General features: G+C 44.1%; 1 protein-coding gene across 11 annotated transcripts in view; it reads right to left on the bottom strand.

Moving 5' to 3' along the window:
* The window catches only part of TAF1 (TATA-box binding protein associated factor 1), a 140014-nt gene that overhangs the window by 98963 nt on the left and 23994 nt on the right, over positions 1-17057 (bottom strand). For 10 of the 11 annotated variants that reach the window (XR_012160665.1, XM_073358674.1, XM_073358677.1 and 7 more), the window contains 9 exons: positions 14955-15173; positions 14304-14525; positions 13849-14050; positions 9821-9937; positions 9083-9250; positions 7925-8052; positions 7720-7827; positions 6690-6863; positions 6408-6581 (listed from right to left, as the gene is read on the bottom strand). Coding sequence is in view for 10 of the 11 variants with exons in the window: in XM_073358674.1 (XP_073214775.1) it covers positions 6408-6581; positions 6690-6863; positions 7720-7827; positions 7925-8052; positions 9083-9250; positions 9821-9937; positions 13849-14050; positions 14304-14525; positions 14955-15173 (1512 nt within the window). In the remaining variant the exon portion in view is untranslated. The remainder of the gene's footprint in view (positions 1-6407; positions 6582-6689; positions 6864-7719; positions 7828-7924; positions 8053-9082; positions 9251-9820; positions 9938-13848; positions 14051-14303; positions 14526-14954; positions 15174-17057) is intronic. The other variant, XM_073358671.1, reaches the window with a different exon arrangement.

Raw genomic sequence — 17057 nt, 5'->3', positions numbered from 1 at the left:
TGAACAGGTACTCATACCCTTTGAAAGGCACAAAATACTTCCTCTCCACCCTATTGCCGAGTGAGGAAAGAGAAACGGGCGTTTGCCACAATGCTTTAGTAGTGTTGTGGATGGTCTTAATGAGTGGCAAAGTCACCCTCAAGGCACCTTCAGGCACCAAAATATTGACTATGGAGTTGGTCTCCTCTGACACCTCCTCCATCTGCATGGCCAAATTTTGAGCCACCCATCTGATCAACTCCTGGTGGGCTCTGTTGTCCATGGCCAGCAGCGTGGTACACGTGCCCACCACCGCTTCATCAGGGGAAGATGCCTGCAGGGGCACCAGGTCTTCCTGCCCCTCTGGCTTGCAGGCATCTCCCATGCTGAAACACCCTGAGTGGTGCCAGGAGCAGTGCTGGTCTCCGGGCCCGGGCCCATCTCAGTACCGGCCCCGATGCCGGGTCCCGCTGCAGTCTCAGTGCTGGCCTGCGTGCCCATCTCTTGTCCCCATGGAGGTTCCCAGGCTACAGATGTTGATGATGGAGGGGCCCGTGCCTCCGAAGCCACGGACAAGGATCTGGACCCCAGCTCTTGGGCTTGGTGGTAGGCCCATGGGATCCAGAAGGGCCATTGTGGTGCCTGCCAGGGCAGTGGCTATGACATCAAAGGCAATGGCTGCCCTTCCTGTTGTCTGGAGCAGTGCCAGGAGCAGTGCCAAGAGCGGTGCCGGGCTTGTTGTACCATGGCTACTGTGCTGGATAATTGATTATGTTTTGTTATATGTATTGCATGTTTTATAGTAAGGTTTAAAGAAAGGAAAGGAGTACTTGTGGCACCTTAGAGACTAACCAATTTATCTGAGCATAAGCTTTCGTGAGCTACAGCTCACTTCATAGGATGCATACTGTGGAAAATACAGAAGACGTTTTTATACACAAAAACCATGAAAAAAAATGGGTGATCATCACAACAACAGGTTTACTCTCCCCCACCCCACTCTCCTGCTGGTAATAGCTTATGTAAAGTGATCACTCTCCTTACAATGTGTATGATAATCAAGGTGGGCCATTTCCAGCACAAATCCAGGTTATCGTACACATTGTAAGGAGAGTGATCACTTTACATAAGCTATTACCAGCAGGAGAGTGGGGTGGGGGGAGAGAAAACCTTTTGTAGTGATAATCACCCATTTTTTCATGGTTTGTGTGTATAAAAACGTCTTCTGTATTTTCCACAGTATGCATCCGATGAAGTGAGCGTAGCTCACGAAAGCTTATGCTCAAATAAATTGATTAGTCTCTAAGGTGCCACAAGTACTCCTTTTCTTTTTGCGAATACAGACTAACACGGCTGCTACTCTGAAACCTGTCAGTAAGGTTTAAGTTGTTAGAATAAATGAATAGGATAGTTGATATTAGTATTAGCTATTTTCTTCTTTTTCATGCCTTGTAAGTAAAAGACAGGACTTTGTCTGTATCTACGTTAATTAGATTAGAGGAATTTTGAAGGTCCAGGCCCCAATGTAGTTACAAGATTTAATAATGTTTAATTTACAATGCCTTTCTTGTTTAACATAAAACACTGCTATTTGTATACCTTTGAAGGTCTCTGTGAAGAACTGTTTGTGTGAATGAGGAATGTATGTATCAGGAAAAGATAAGGTGTGAAGGCCATTGTTAGAGCCAGATGGCCAAGGGAGGAGGAGTGAAGAGACTTAACGAAGCCAGAGAACCATCTACACCTATCCATGATTGAGGAATAGCAGATTGATGACCCTGAGGTGGAGACTAGCACCCTTAAAACACAAGATAATTGATTAAATTGAAACCAGACAGGAAGGCCCTCCTGGAGGTGTTTTGGAATGTTAACATCAAATGAGGAGTAACCGGTCATAAAATGACACAGCAAAATCCACAGACTTCAATGAAGAAAAAGGACTAAAAAGACAGGGTGCTTTGCCATGGGACTTCGGGTTCGTCTTGCCAACAACTCCAGGAGCCTCGGATTGCGAGCAACAGAGCCCGGCTCCACTCTGCGACCAATCTGGCTGGCCATTACATTGATCCAAACTCTGGACTGGTAACTAGAACATCGACTGGTGGGACTGCGTGCATGGTGTGTGTGTGAAAAGCATATGCTAACTGCTATATTCTCAATAAATGCAGCATATTGCCTTTTCCCCTGAAAAAAGATCTTGTGTGCTTTTTATAAGCGTAACAGCTTCGCCTAGAGGCATTCGACTCCGCCTCCAAGTCTGATGAGGACTCCAACCCTGGCAACTAGGGCGGTGTGGAGCGAGACAGTGCCAGGGAGTGGTGCCACATCATCGCCGGCTTGCCCCAGAAGGCATGGTGCCTTTTTACAGTGACGGTGCCCATGCAGGGGACTGCGCCATTATCGCTATGAGGTCCCTAGCCACTTCAAAGGTTTACAGCGTGGAGGTAAGGTGCAAGTCCTCCTCCCGAGACTCCCACACTGGGGAGTCCATGAGACCCAGACCCGACAGACCTCCCTATGAGGCCAGAGTCAATCGTGCCAGCTGAGTCGGAGCCAGAGCAAGGTGTCCCAGTTCAGTGCTTCGCTGGTGCCTCCTAGTTCCACTGCTTTACTGGGAGAGCGACCTCTATCTTCTTTGTTTTGTGTAGCACCGGCAAATGGGGACGGTGCCGGGCACGCACACCAGAGGAGGTCTTCGGTGCCAGGGAGTGGTGGTGCCGAGGATCCCTGGAGCCAGAGTCCTTTTCTGGCGCCACAGCCTCTCTTACCAGGGCCAGCACACTCCACACTGAAGTGCTGGGCTTGAGGTCGGACGCCACTTGTACAGGCTGGGGACAAAGGGCTGACTCCGTGAGGAATAGTTTCAGCCTAAAGTTCCTCTCCTTCTTAGTCCTTAGGCAGAAGCATCCACACATTTTGCAGTTCTCAGATAGGCTTCCCCCAAAAACACTTTAAACAGGAGTTGTGTGGGTCTCCCATTGGCATAGGCTTTAGACAGGACCTGCACAGCTTAAACCGTTGAGACCAAGACATGCCCCAGTCCCTGGGAGGGGAAACGTGGTGGGAGGAACCCCCAACAGAAACTTATCCAACTAAGAACTACCTGAACTAATACCAAGTTTTAAACTATTTACAGATATGACTAGAAAGAGTCCACTAGGGGACTGCTTGCCATCGCAAGAGAAAAGCTGCTCCAACAACCATCACTGGCAGTAAGAAGGAAGAGGTGGCGAGTCGGCAGAGACCTCTATACACCACCATGAAGGCGCCAATCCAGTGGGCTCCACAGCCTCCCCAATAGGTACCAGTAGGGGAAAAACCTTCCGACGACCGTGCACGCAGCCACACACACCTATTTGGAATTGACATGACCAAGCACTCAAAGAAGAATTGGTATGTATATTGGCAACGAATTGCAACAACTGCTATTAAGTGGCCCTTCATGCTACTTGTTTAGATGCAGTAGACCAAGTTCCATTAAACCCAGACAGTACCCACTGGTGTTTTTTCAAATGACATTACACAATTTTTGTACTATTCTGACTCTGAGTAAAAATCTGGGGGAGTTGTTAGTGCCTTTTTATTTCTTTTGATACAACCTATGGATAAATTATTTGAAACGTTCCTGATTGTCCTATACACATTCCTGCTGGTTTATGTTTTAAAGCTAATTTTTAGTAAGTACATTTTTGACTTTTTTGGATGATATACATTATTTGGATTGACTTCGGGGGTTTTTTCCAGGGTTTGTGCTTGTCTGATTTTAATTAATACACTAGCCCTAAAATTACACACCCTAATTTTACAAAATGTAGACCTCAATATGTCCCCTTCTAATGTTCCCATAGAAAATAAAGTTGTCATCCCTTTTTTACATTGAGAATATGATACTTTTAAGTTTATTTTACCAGTGTTTTTAGTGTAGTTGTAATTACTATGCAGATTTTCAACCACATCTGTTTTTCTAATATCCAGTTTATCTGTGCCAAGGATTGAAGTATCTGTTGTTGTTGGCTTTGTCCACTCAACCACTCAATTGTAGTTGTAGTCTGGAATGAGTTTCCAGAGTTTGTTGAGTGGGAGGTTTGGATTATTTGTTTTGGCTGGTTTAATTTGTATATTCAAATTTATAGTTCAACAAACACAAAGTATTCCAACAACAAAGCCATTCTGTTTTTTCTCTTTCTTTTTACAGTGTGATTGAATTGTTGAGCTGCTTACTGTTCCACCCGTAAGTTTTTGGCTACCCATAAAGGGACACTTTTTGGTTGCCCTTTTAACTGTGACATCCACTGATTCATTAGTGCCTGTACTAGGTCTGGGCTAGCACATATTAAGTGTTCTGGCAGTGTCATTTTATCCCCCATTATAATTTCACAGGGAGCTACCTCCATAGCTTTATGAGAGGTAGCCCACAAGGCCATTAATGTTAATGGCAACTGAACATTCCCGTCCCTTTTATTCTATCTTTTTAGGTATTTCGTAAGCATTAGCTTTAGGATATTATTATTATTACAACAACTATTTTAGAAGACTGAGGATGGTAAACAACATGCTATTTTTCCTGTATACCTGGTAAAACTACTGTGGTATGCATAATTTCATCAGTAATATGTGTTCCTTGATTTGAGTATTACCCATGGAAGCTCCCATCTGGTAAAGATTTGTTCTAGCAGAAGCTTAGCAGTCACAGCTGCTCTGGTAGATTTCATGGGAATAGCTTTTCCCCATTTAGAAAAATCATTAACAATTACCAAGGCAAATCTATTCCCTCAAGCAGTTTTAGGTAAGGGACCAATGTAATTAATTTGTAACCAGACCCAAGATCCCTTTATTTGTTGATGTTCTAATCTGCTCTTATGTTTTTTAGGGCCTGGATCAATTTGAGCACCCCCACTAAGCAGTCTTTAACACAACAGCTAACATTTTGTTTCGTTTATGGCCACCAACCAATTTGTTGTATCCAGGCCAGTATGTTTTTAACTTCCTGATGCCCGCAAGGGGCACATCATGACACATGTATATAGATTCAGATTGTAGCTGTGTAGGAAAAACCCACAATCACACCCACTCAACATTTTTTCCCAGGGGAATTGTATTACGTTCAGTGGGGTTCCCCTATATTCTGAGTGCTCCCTGCCTAGAACAAGTTTTTGTATAGTAGTACCCTGTTTCTGCAGGGCCACCAAGTCAAAATCCTTCAACTGTGTTTGAACAGTGTGAACGGGGGCCCTGCTGGATTGCAGTTTTCATTTGGAGCCTTTATGGCTGCCCCCCACCCTTTCCTTTTTTTTTTTTTAATTATTTCACTCTACACCCAGGGATGGTTTAGAATGAGCCTTAACCTTTACCATGGCCACTAACATTTCCATCTCCCATTTGCTCACCAGCATTTCATATTATAGTAGAGGGGAGCATGCGAATGTTTTTAATCCCCAGAGAGAAAACCATGATACAGTCAATAAGGCAGCAGCTCAGCTTAATGCATTATATACCCATTGTGAGAGTCAAAAAAACCACAATTACAGGCTGCTCATAAAACGTTCCCAGAACTTTGGCCACCGCAGCCAAACTAAGCAAACTTAATCATTACTGAAGGCTGTATGGAAGACTCCAGGTCTGTGTTTACCAAGGCAAACTTTGCTCTGTGAATGTCCTTTTTTCAGTAAATAGAGCCATTTATGAATATTTTACAGGCTCTCTCTTTGTTTTCTTATTACCATGTTAATATCCTAAGGGGAGAGGTTCCATGCTGTGTGTCTGGCAACAGGCATTCATGAGATTCTTCTGGGGTTAACAAACCATGGGCTAACAGCGAAGGTTTATTATTAGAGCCCTGCAAATCCACAGATATCCGCTTTGTATCTGCAGATATCCGCAACAGTGGATGTAGATTTCCGAGAGCCATTTTTGCAGATTGCGGATGGATGCGGATACACATTCTGTATCTGCGCAGGGCTCTGTTCATTAGTTTTCACCATAAAGCTGAATGGAGTTCACAAGAAGTTATAGAGAAACACCTAATGAAAGACCCGATGCAGAAGATCCCTGGCTTCAGTCTCCCACGAAACTCATGGGCAACCATAATCCGTATCCGCACAAACCATGGCAGATGCCGATACTTGCTGCACAAATGGAAAATTAAAGACTCTCCAGTGTGCGACCGTGAACACTCAGAACAGACCATGGAACATATAACGACTCAATGCCCATTCACAAATACAAAGGAGGCATCACAGCGACACACACTGCTACTCCAGATGCAATTATCTGGTTTAACCATCTGAATGTAAAATTATAGTTGTGGTTCTACAGTTATATCAGCCATACAAAGACGACAAAGCAGAAAAATTCCCTTTTAGATTGGTTTATAACATTAAATATATAACTTAATGTTTAAACATTAGACATTTCTTTACAACACTCACCCGCTTGTAGTAGTTCTTTATCTTTGTTGCCATGCCAACCTGCATCATTAAAGGACCATTTTCCTCACTATACTCAGCAAGGATGAGGTCACCATCCTTACCAGTTAGGTCCTGTGGTGTGCGCATGAAGAACATCTCCCCACCTCCTGAAGCCTGCCGCTCCTGCTCTCTCATCTGTGTGAATGCAAGAAGAGAGTATCAGGGAAACAGCATGTCAAACAGATGTACCATGGCAATGGAGACTTTGGACAGATCTAGATATACAAAGAAATACTGCTTTACCTTGGCTTTCTTCTTGATATGTTTCAGCAGTGGCTGCACAGAATGGGGTCCTGGCTGGGACAAGGTCCCAAAGGAATACTTCTTCAATGGAGGGCGATGAAATTGTCGGAGCTTCATAGGACCCATATGGGTGGGGAAGAATGGCTGGCGAAGTTCCACTGCAGGGATAGAGTGCTGGGACCAAGAGAGAAACAGACACAGAGAACAGACATCAGTACAGAGCCCAGTCTACAACGACCACAGAGAAACTTCCCCACAGTCTTATGGCAGGCACTTGAAATGTTTTATTCTATTAGCTGCAAAAGTGACCAAGGTATTTGGACCCCCTAGAGGCATGTTCTCTCACAGAAATCATGTCCAAGCATGGCTCACTTTCTGTGGTGCAAGAGAGACAATGTTCCCCCAGTTAACAGCTCAAAGAGCATCCAAATGGGGAAAGGGATCTTTATTACTTGAAGAAAGGGAAAGCATTCCTATATCTATAACCAAGAAAGAAGGGCATTTAGAATTGCGTACATTTTCCCCATTGCTTAAGAGATAGGAAACCTAGCTAGGATTTTACAACAGTACCCTTTAACGGGGGGAGATCCCATTGCCTTGGTTTACATGAGCATTGACTCAGATTTACCAATGTTTAACCGATATTTGATAATCTCCTGGTCAAATAAACTTGGCAACAGAAGCACCACCTCAAGTCTCCACAGCACAAGCATCCACAGAGCTCCAGTAAGAGCAGTGCAGACCGAGGGTGATACACTGAACAAGACTGGCATGGTACAATGATGGGAGACTCTACTGCACACATCACAGTTTGACACGACCCATGGATACCGTCCCAGGATTTTGTCTTAAACAAGGAAATAACCTGAACAATGAGGATCTGAGAGGAACAGCAGTGTGATAACTTACACACACAGAAGGATAACTATTTTGATGCCAGACAAGATTCAACTAAATCCCAGCAGGAGATTTCTGCATGAAGATAAGGAGATCACTGCCTCCACCCTAAAGTCAGCCCCATTGTCACTACCTGGATGATGTTCCCTCCAAAGGTTCCTCGAAGCCCCTGCTGTTTGGGATAGTAAAACTCATCATTGGAGAGATTCCAGGGATCCTTCACCTCCGGCTGAGACATATTCTGATTTAACACCACATAAAAAAAAAAAAAAAAAAAAAGTCAAAAATCACTCCTCCTAACCCATTCCTATCCCCAAAGCACTGAGACTCTCAGTGACCTGCTGTGGTTCTTCCTTGATGACGCCTGTTTTTCCCAACAGGATCCTACTCTTCTTTAGAGATGATTCTTTCTTGTTCTCCTTGGAGGGAGAGTTCAAAGTCATCTCTTCCTTTTCATCAGGAATTTCTAGTAATGAACACAGAAAAGTCAGAGTGTACTTCAAGTGCTGTTCCTGAAGATTTTCTACATCAGCACAGCTTCTTTCTGACTCGGAAAAGATCTCTACAGCAATTCAAAACCTCTTACCACGTCAACACTTGCCAAAATATCAGAACGATTCCACCGCCTTCCACATTTGCCATCACAAGCCCTACTCCCTGACAGCAAGGAATCAGTGCCCCAGAGCACAAATAAAGGCTCTAGCAAGGCACCTCTAGTAAAAAATCAAGAGCTGTTTTCAAGTTATATTGTTCTAGCGAAGATTCAGGGAGCAAATATGTAATGAAATGGGAGACAGACACAGAGACTCCAGAAAAAAATACAACTCCAGCACGGAGCTTCTGTAGCCTGGAAAGTCTGCTCTCAGTCTGAGTGAGCAGGAGCCTCAAGCTAGGGACACTGAAAAAGGCTGTCATAAGATTCTTCTCCCTTTATTTCCTCACAATATGTTGTCTTCAAGTAAGGTTAGGATGTTGATCATTTGGAAGCCAAGGCATTAGGACATGGATTAATTTCTTTTGCTGTATAATTCAGTTTGGTTCACTTTTCCTTGTCTTCTGGTGCTTTGAACATGGAGTTGGAAACGCATGTGCCAACTTGTTAGTGATTACTTTTGTCTTAGTTTTGTTGGATCATTTGTAAATAGCTTCCAGAATTCTTTAAAAACACAAGAAGGGTAGGAGTGTTGGCCCAACCAGTCAATTCCTGCCACAGGGTAGCAAAGAATGGACAGCCACTCACTGGAGACTCCCATCTACATAAAATATCCCCAAAACACAATTATTACCCCACACTCCTACTTTCACCCCTCCAGAATAGAATGCACTTGTCTTTCCTCTTCAAGACTAGTTTTTGTACTCCTTTAGGCACCGCCTGCCTTTTAAGTACCCCTGCTTTCCAATAAGTGCCCTCATTCCCTGCTCTGCTCTGTCCAACTGGTCTGGAAATATCAGCTCCAAGCAGAGACACAGACAAAGGGCTAACGCCATGATCATACCCAGGATGATGTTTTCATCATTTGGGTCAAGTGTCAGGACTGGAGGATCCAAGAACATTTCCATCGCCTGGTCATCCCAGATGATATTGTCTTCCCAACGGCCATACACTAACTCCTCATTATCGATTGGGAAAATGGAGAACCAAGGTTTATCTTCATCCAGGGCAGCTGCAAAGATAGCAGAATGTGATCTTTGATGGTTAACACTCCACAAAGATTACTATAGCAACTTTTCAATTCAGCACTTTTGTCCCATTTCAGTTCTACCCAATCTTTCCCTCCTTCCAAGGGCTCTTGTTTCCATGCCTCCAAAGCCAAAAAAAATGCATACAGAACCTTATACTGTAGCAGGACAGAGCCTTCGCGTAAGCCTGTACCCCACTACAGTTGGGCAAAAGGTCTCTGAAGAGCTACACGTGGCCCCCATGATAGTTTGCCATTAAAGGGGAAGACCTTCAGATAAGCAAAGTAAAAGATCTCAGAGAGGTCACAAGCCTCTTAGGAGCTCTGATAACTCAAGAAAGTCCATGGTACTTTGCTTTATGGGGGATAAGAAGAGACTCTCTAAGAGGGACAGAGAAGGCCCTTTGAGAGGTTATGTAAGTCAGCAGGACATCCTGCTGACCTGTAAGTAATTGATTATAGAAGGACCCTCCTACCCCTAGTATTGAGCCCAAGTTTATGCAGAAGTCTCTCTCCACATAGCCTACTATTCACAGACTAACGCTTGCTCATTACCTTGCTGCTCAGGAGGCTGTTTCTCTTTGCCCTTTGCGATGCCCAGGACCCCTGCTACACTGGGTTTCTGCACTAGTGGAATGGGTGGATTGAGCAAAGAGCCACTACGGTTCAGCCCTGGAGAGGAAAACAAGAGTAACATTAGGGTTAAACCAGAACTCAAACCCAGATGGAAAACAGTTTCCAGTCCCTGCCTAGGGGTAGGATCCTTGCCTCACAAATCTTGACCCCAAAGAATGTTACATTCCAGCAACATGGCTGCTGCTAGCAGGAGGCTCTGAAATGCTGATGGTAATGAAATGCTGCCTTTCTCCCCCAAGCCCAGCAGGATATATTTCAGTGGAGCAGCACCAGAGTATTCTTCCCAATACTAGATAGGATCTGACTTGGTCAATGCTGTGAACAGCTCAATAAGAGACCTGCTCAGTGCACAACAGAGGTTAAAAAAAGCAAAACTAGATGTTACGTTGCATTGAGAGACACGATACTGAACATATTGTGTCATTATATAAATAAATGATATGTCCTGACCTGTAATAACATGTTCAGTTATGGTTACTCCATCTGAAGAGATATAGCAAAAATTGAAGGGGTCCAAAGATGGGCAAGAAAGATTATACAAACCTGAGAGTTCTGTCTGAGGACAGATTGAATAGATTAGGACTGCCTAGTGAGCAGACAAGAGAGGATATGATAAAGACATATAAGAATTAATGGTGTGGAGTGCTGTTATTTACCCTCTTGCATAAAACAAGAACATTTAAATCTGAAAAGTAAATTGTTTTTCTACTCAATGCATAATAAATCTGTGGAACTCATTGCCACCAGACTAAAACAAAGACCTTCATGTCATTCAAAGGATTCAACATGGATATGAACAATAAAAATACATGCAATTTCTTCAGAAAGAATACAAATTTACAAGGGATATAAACCTTCATGTTTCAAGGCATAAACCAAACATTCATTGCCCAAGATTAAGAAACCTCTCATATAGGCAAATTATTCCATAGCTGTTATTAAGAGCCATTGTCAGAGATAGGATGCTGGACTAGATGGGTCACTTATGGTGCAGTTCAGCAATTCCCATGTCCCTATTAAGGGAACAGAAGGTTTATTCCTAACAGAGTGCACAGTTTGGGGGAAAGAGAAGCTTCTTTCCACTGGGCAAAATTGAGGGCTTTATCTTTTATGGTGGGACCTGAGGCAGCACCCTTAGGCCAGAAATCCCACCCTGGAGTGTGGATTTTACTATATAAAGGGATCTTCGACTTTCCTCCTTTAGTTTAAAAAGGAAAACTGAATTCACATTTCTGCTATGCAAGATCTCAGGAATCCTGGAGGGGAGGCTAGAATCAACAGCAGAATGGGGCAGAAAGGATACTGTCCAGAATATAGTAAAAGTCACTTATTTGACTGATTTTTTAAAAGACAGTATTCCTCTTCTGCAGGTGTTGAACCATCTCCTCCTTAACCTGCCCCCTAATCTGACACTACCTCCACAACTACCCACCTTTCACTTCTAGCATATAGTCAAACAACTGCACACAAATTCCTCTACAACTCAGCTCCAAGAAGCACTTGAAACAGATTCTTTTCCCCGAAGTGTGCTGCCCAGAACTGCACACTGTACTCCAGCTGTGGTATTATCAGTGATGAGTGAAAGAATAACTTCCCGTGTTGTGCTTACAACACACCTGCTAACACAGAATAGAATGATGTTCACTCTTTTTGCAACAGTGTTACACTGTTGACTCACATTTAGTCTGTGATCCACTAAAACCCCCAGATCCTTTTCTGCAGAACTCCTTCCTAGTCATTTTCCATTTTGTATTTGTGCAATTGTTTGTTCCTTCCTAAGTGCAGTACTTTGCATTTGTCCTTATTGAATTTCATCCTATTTATTTCAGACCATTTCTTCAGTTAGTCAAGATCATTTTGAATGCTAATCCTGTCCTCCAAAGGGCGTGCAACCCCTCCCAGCTTGGCATTTTCCACAAATTTTATAAGTGTACTCTCTGTGCCATTATCAATATTATTTATTAAGATACTGAACAGAACTGGACCCAGGACTGATCCCTGCAGGACCCCACTTGATATGTCCTCCCAGCTTGACTGTGAACCACTGATAACCACTCTCTGAGCACAGTTTTTCAACCAGTTGTGCACTCACCTTATGGTAGGTTTGTCTAGGCTATATTTCTCTAGTTTGCTTATGAGAAGGTCATATGAGACAGTATCAAAAGGCTTACTAAAGTCAAGATATATCATATCTACTGCTTCCCCCTAGCCACATGACTCCTTACACTGTCAAAGAACTGCCCTTGCTTCAGGGTCTCAGTCTGGCTATGGTCAGCCAACAGCTCCTCTTGCTCCACTACTCTTCCCAGCGCTGCAGTATCTCCGGTGCTCCTAGGCAGACAGTCCTTCCCCCTTGCCCTCCAGGAAGAGACTGCCCCTTGCTCCGCTGAGCAGCCCTTTATATATGGGCTGCTCCAGCAAGCCTTCTCCTGACTGGCTCTCCCAATAAACCCTTTTCTGATTGGCTGGGTTCTGCGCAGCCTCTCCAAGGTGGGACAGCTGCCCCACCACAGTCCCCTTCCTGCTTCTAATGTATTTGTAAAATGTTTTCTTGTTACCCCTTATGTCCCTACCTAATTTAATCTCATTTTGTGAAAATCTTGGCCTGACTTTGTCTCTACATTCTTGTGTTGTTTTTTATATTCATCTTTTGTAATTTGACCTAGTTTCCGAGTTTTTTTATGATTTTTTTTTTGAGTTCCAGGTTGTTGAAGTTCTCTTGGTTAAGCCAGGGTGGTCTGTTAACATACTTCCTATTTTTCCTACCCGTTGGGATAGTTTGCTCTTATGCCCTTAATAACGTATCTTTAAAAAACTGCTAACTCTCCTGAACGTTTTTCCCTGAGATTTGTTTTCCACGGGATCTTACCTACCAATTTGCTGAAGTCTGCCTTCTTGAAATTCATTGTCTTTATTCTGCTGTCTTCCCTCCAACCATTCCTTAGAATCATGAACTCTAATCATTTCATGACCACTTTCACCCAAGCTGCCTTCCACCATCAAATTCTCTACCAGTTCCTCCTTATTTGTCAGAATCAAATCTAGAACAACCTCTCCCCGATCACTTTCTCCACGTTCTGTAACATAAAGCTGCTCCTGACCCCAAGCACTACCCCTGCATTGCCAGAGTTTTTCCTTGCCCTCTCAGAGCCCTGATCCCGTCTTCCTCCCCCATCTGCACTACCCCCTGCTATCTAATCTGCTTCCCCGCTCCTCAGGGTGTCTGAATAGCAGAGCTGAGGACTCAGGGAGACAAAGTAGCAGCATCCAAAAATGAGAGTAACTGGCATAACCCGACAGTTCCATCAGCTTTTCCTTGGAGACACAGAATAAGTTACAATGAACAAAGAATAATTCTGGATTTACAGTTCAGTTTTAAAAACCAGCTTATGTCTAAGCTTGAGAGAAAAGTTCGATGTTTGTAAAAACTGTGTTCCTTTAGCTAGAGAAGCCCCAAAATATTATTGTCTCAGGAATGTGAGAAAGGTTCCTTTTAAAATGTCACCTCTGATAAAATACACAAAATTCCACTGGCCCCTGAAGAGCAAGCACCCAAGCATTAACTTGCAAAGCAGAGGGATTTTAGTGCTGCCATAAATGGAAATCTGAACAGTCACTAGGGGATCTCAAATACAGCAGCCTTTGGTACTGAATTAGGTAGGTCCAGCCCCCCATTTCAGTTGGAAAGGGGAAGGACAGCAGGACATTTCGCTGGACATGCACTTGGCTTTCAGTGTTCTCTCGTCTAACAGAAGAGGCCAAGCCTGCTTGGGTAGGAGAAGGACAAAAGGCTTTGTCCTCAACTTGGTTTAGCAAAAGCCACTTCTTGATGGAGAAAGAACACAACCCCACATGCTGAAGAAGAGAGAATGGGGTACACATGACATTCTCAATTAGGCTAACTCAGGGTGTGGGCATGAGAAAGTGTAAAGGCAGCTGCCGTGCACCTTGTTGGGCATTGTACGCAGTGGCGTTTCTGGTCATACTGGAGGGCAGCCAGCCTGCCAGGCTCGCACGCTGTGTTTTAGTCCCTTTGTGTTTGACATCCTCCCCATTCCAGATCACATCATCCTCCCACTGTAGCTGTGTCACCATAAGGAAGTGCTCATCAGCCAGTAAGTCGTCCTTCTCAGCCATCACTCCCAAGTTCTGCAGAGGGGAGAACAATAGCATTAGACCCTAGTTAACTTTGATTTTTCCACTTAAACTATAGAAGAAAGATTCCCTACCTTCTCCATTGTGAATCCTCCTCCTTTCCCCCTCCCACTCACATCTCTTCCACTGGATGGTTCCCAGCCTTATTCACCACCCCAGCTCCATTTCCTTCTCTATTGTGCTCCACCACCACCACACACAACCACACCCTCGCAGCCCCCTCCCACTTACACATGCTTTCTCTCACCTTCTCCACAGAATGACCTGAAGTCTCCTGTTCTCTCGCATGCTCTCTTAGTTTGAAACCATAGTCAAATCCACTGCCATCCTCAGGAATCCCCAACATATCATACCAGAGCTGGGCTGGCCCATAACGCCATTCAGATACCTTGGGCTTGGTATCTGTCACTTTGTCTATGTCTCCAGTAGACTGGGAAAACTTGGACTCCACAGGTGCCATCATAGTGATCTGCAGCACAGCAGGAAAAAGAAACCTGTCAGTCATTGCTGTCAGAGCTGGCAACAGGAGCTTTTTCTTTCAAATTCTGTCTCATTCTCAGTGGAGAGGAGCATTTCCAAGAAATCTCAGAGATGCATGTTCAATCTTAATAGCTGCATTAAGAAACGCTGGAACTGGCAGCCCAGCAATACGAGGACTCTCTACTGCTACAATAAAACGGGGAAAGCGTCCCCTGATTCCTTACCATACAAGGGCTCTTAACCCACAGGGGAATGGTCTCTGGAGCCCCTGCTTAATATCCAAGGAGCAGCCTCTGCACAGTGGGAATAGCAGCCTAACCTCCCCTCACCAGCATTGTCTTAGCAGGGTGACTACCTGTGCGGTAAAGAAGCTCCCCATTTGCTAGCTAGGGACCCTCCTAAATCTCAGACTTCCCACCTCATCATCTGAGAGGCACTGCTCCGGAGGAGGAGGAGGAGCAAACTCATATTCCCAGGGAGACTTCTCTTCCATTCCTGCCTCAGTTGCAGCATCACCCTCCTGGATCTGCACTTCTTGCATTAGCTCCCGATGTTTCTTTTTGCGTTTCCTCCGGGCACTACGCCAAACAGATGGAACATTCTTCCCAGGGCCAAAGAGACGGAGAAAACGCAGCACCTGGAACAAGAGGTAAGAGACGGTCATGAGGACAAACCACATGTCCCTGATGACATAGGCACAAGCATTTCATACACCAGAGCAGCAAGGATGAGGAAGCACTCCAAGCCCAAGAGACTTTTCCACCAAGGCCAGGCCAGGGACAAGAAATAACTGGAGAAGTGTAACCACCTAACTTCAATAGTGCCCCCCAATCCCTAGTGCAGTTGGTGGTCTCATTCTCAGACTTGAAACAAATCAGAGACACTTTTCCTCTGTTTGTTAGAACCTTTATTTAATCCTCAAGGATATTTTATTCTGAAATTCACCTGAAAGGTAAACCCTGAGCAGAAAGGGAACAGTCCCCATTTATCCAGCTGGGGCACAACAGAATCTGGACAAAATGTCCTTTAATTCAGCACATTCCATTACCAGAGACATATTGAAAAGTTAGAGAGCATGCAAAGAAAAGCCAGTAAAATTGTTAGCAGGATGGAGGGAACTTTTAATAAGGAAGAAAATAAAAGAGTTAAACATGTAAATCCTTTCTAAATGACAGCTATTATGGAGGCAGAAACACAATAGTCTAGAAATTTCTGGTGTGTGTAAAATCGAGGAGAATGCCGATGTATAATATTACACACAAATAATATTAAAAGAAGGTTAAAAGTTTCAAAGCTGAACACTCAAAAGTTCAGGAGTGATAGAATTAATGTTGTACATTCAACCTTAACTCTGCTCTCTGGTGCATATGCATTACGATACAAGGTGTACAATCACATAGACAAGAATCCTGCCTCATTCAGTGCATAGGATGAATGATCCCAGGGAATGGAGCAGCTGTTCAATTATATTTTATCTTATTATTCAGTGTGTGGTCAGATGAATTAATTTAGATGGAATGTTTACAGACATCATCTTCCTTTCCAAATGCAAACAGATGGACATCGTACCAAAAGGACTGACGGTAAAAAATCCATTACAATCTACATACCACACAGACTATGCTGACAGCTTGTGCCACACGCTCTCAAAGAAACTGCGGAATCACCTGATCAACATCCTCTACAGCAAACAGGAAAAGATTAAGAATGAGCTCTCAAAAATGGATACTCTCATAAAAAAACAACCTTCCACACAAACTTCCTCGTGGCTGGACTCTACTAAAACTAGACAAGCCATTTACAACACACACTTTGCTTCTCTATGAAAGAAAAAGGACACTAAACTTTCTAAACTACTACATGCCACAAGGGGCTACAGCAATGGTTCCCTCAACCCACCCAGCAATATTGTTAACCTACCAACTATACTCTTAGCCCAGCAGAAGCAACTGTCCTATCTCGGGGCCTCTCCTTCTGCCCCTCCACCCCCACGAACATGATACAGTTCTGTGGGGACCTAGAATCCAATTTTCGACATCTCCGACTCAAGGAATATTTCCAACATACCTCTCAACAACATACTAATCCACAGAGACCTCCCTACCAACACTACAAAAAGAAGGATTCTAGGTGGACTCCTCCTGAAGGTCGAGACAGCAGACTGGACTTCTACATAGAGTGCTTCCGCCGACGTGCACGGGCTGAAATTGTGGAAAAGCAGCATCACTTGCCCCACAACCTCAGCCGTGCGGAACACAATGCCATCCACAGCCTCAGAAACAACTCTGACATCATAATCAAAACGGCTGACAAAGGAGGTGCTGTTGTCATCATGAATAGGTCGGAATATGAACAAGAGGCTGCTCGGCCGCTCTCCAACACCACTTTCTACAAGCCATTACCCTCTGATCCCACAGAGTTACCAAAAGAAACTACAGCATTTGCTCAAGAAACTCCCTGAAAAAGCACAAGATCAAATCTGCACAGACACACCCCTGGAACCCCGACCTGGGATATTCTA

The sequence above is a fragment of the Lepidochelys kempii genome, chromosome 9 (genome assembly GCF_965140285.1).
Source record: "Lepidochelys kempii isolate rLepKem1 chromosome 9, rLepKem1.hap1, whole genome shotgun sequence".
In the NCBI taxonomy this organism is placed as follows: Eukaryota; Metazoa; Chordata; order Testudines; family Cheloniidae; genus Lepidochelys; species Lepidochelys kempii.
Note: the sequence above shows the minus strand (reverse complement) of the source record. Positions and strands in the feature narration are given on the sequence as shown.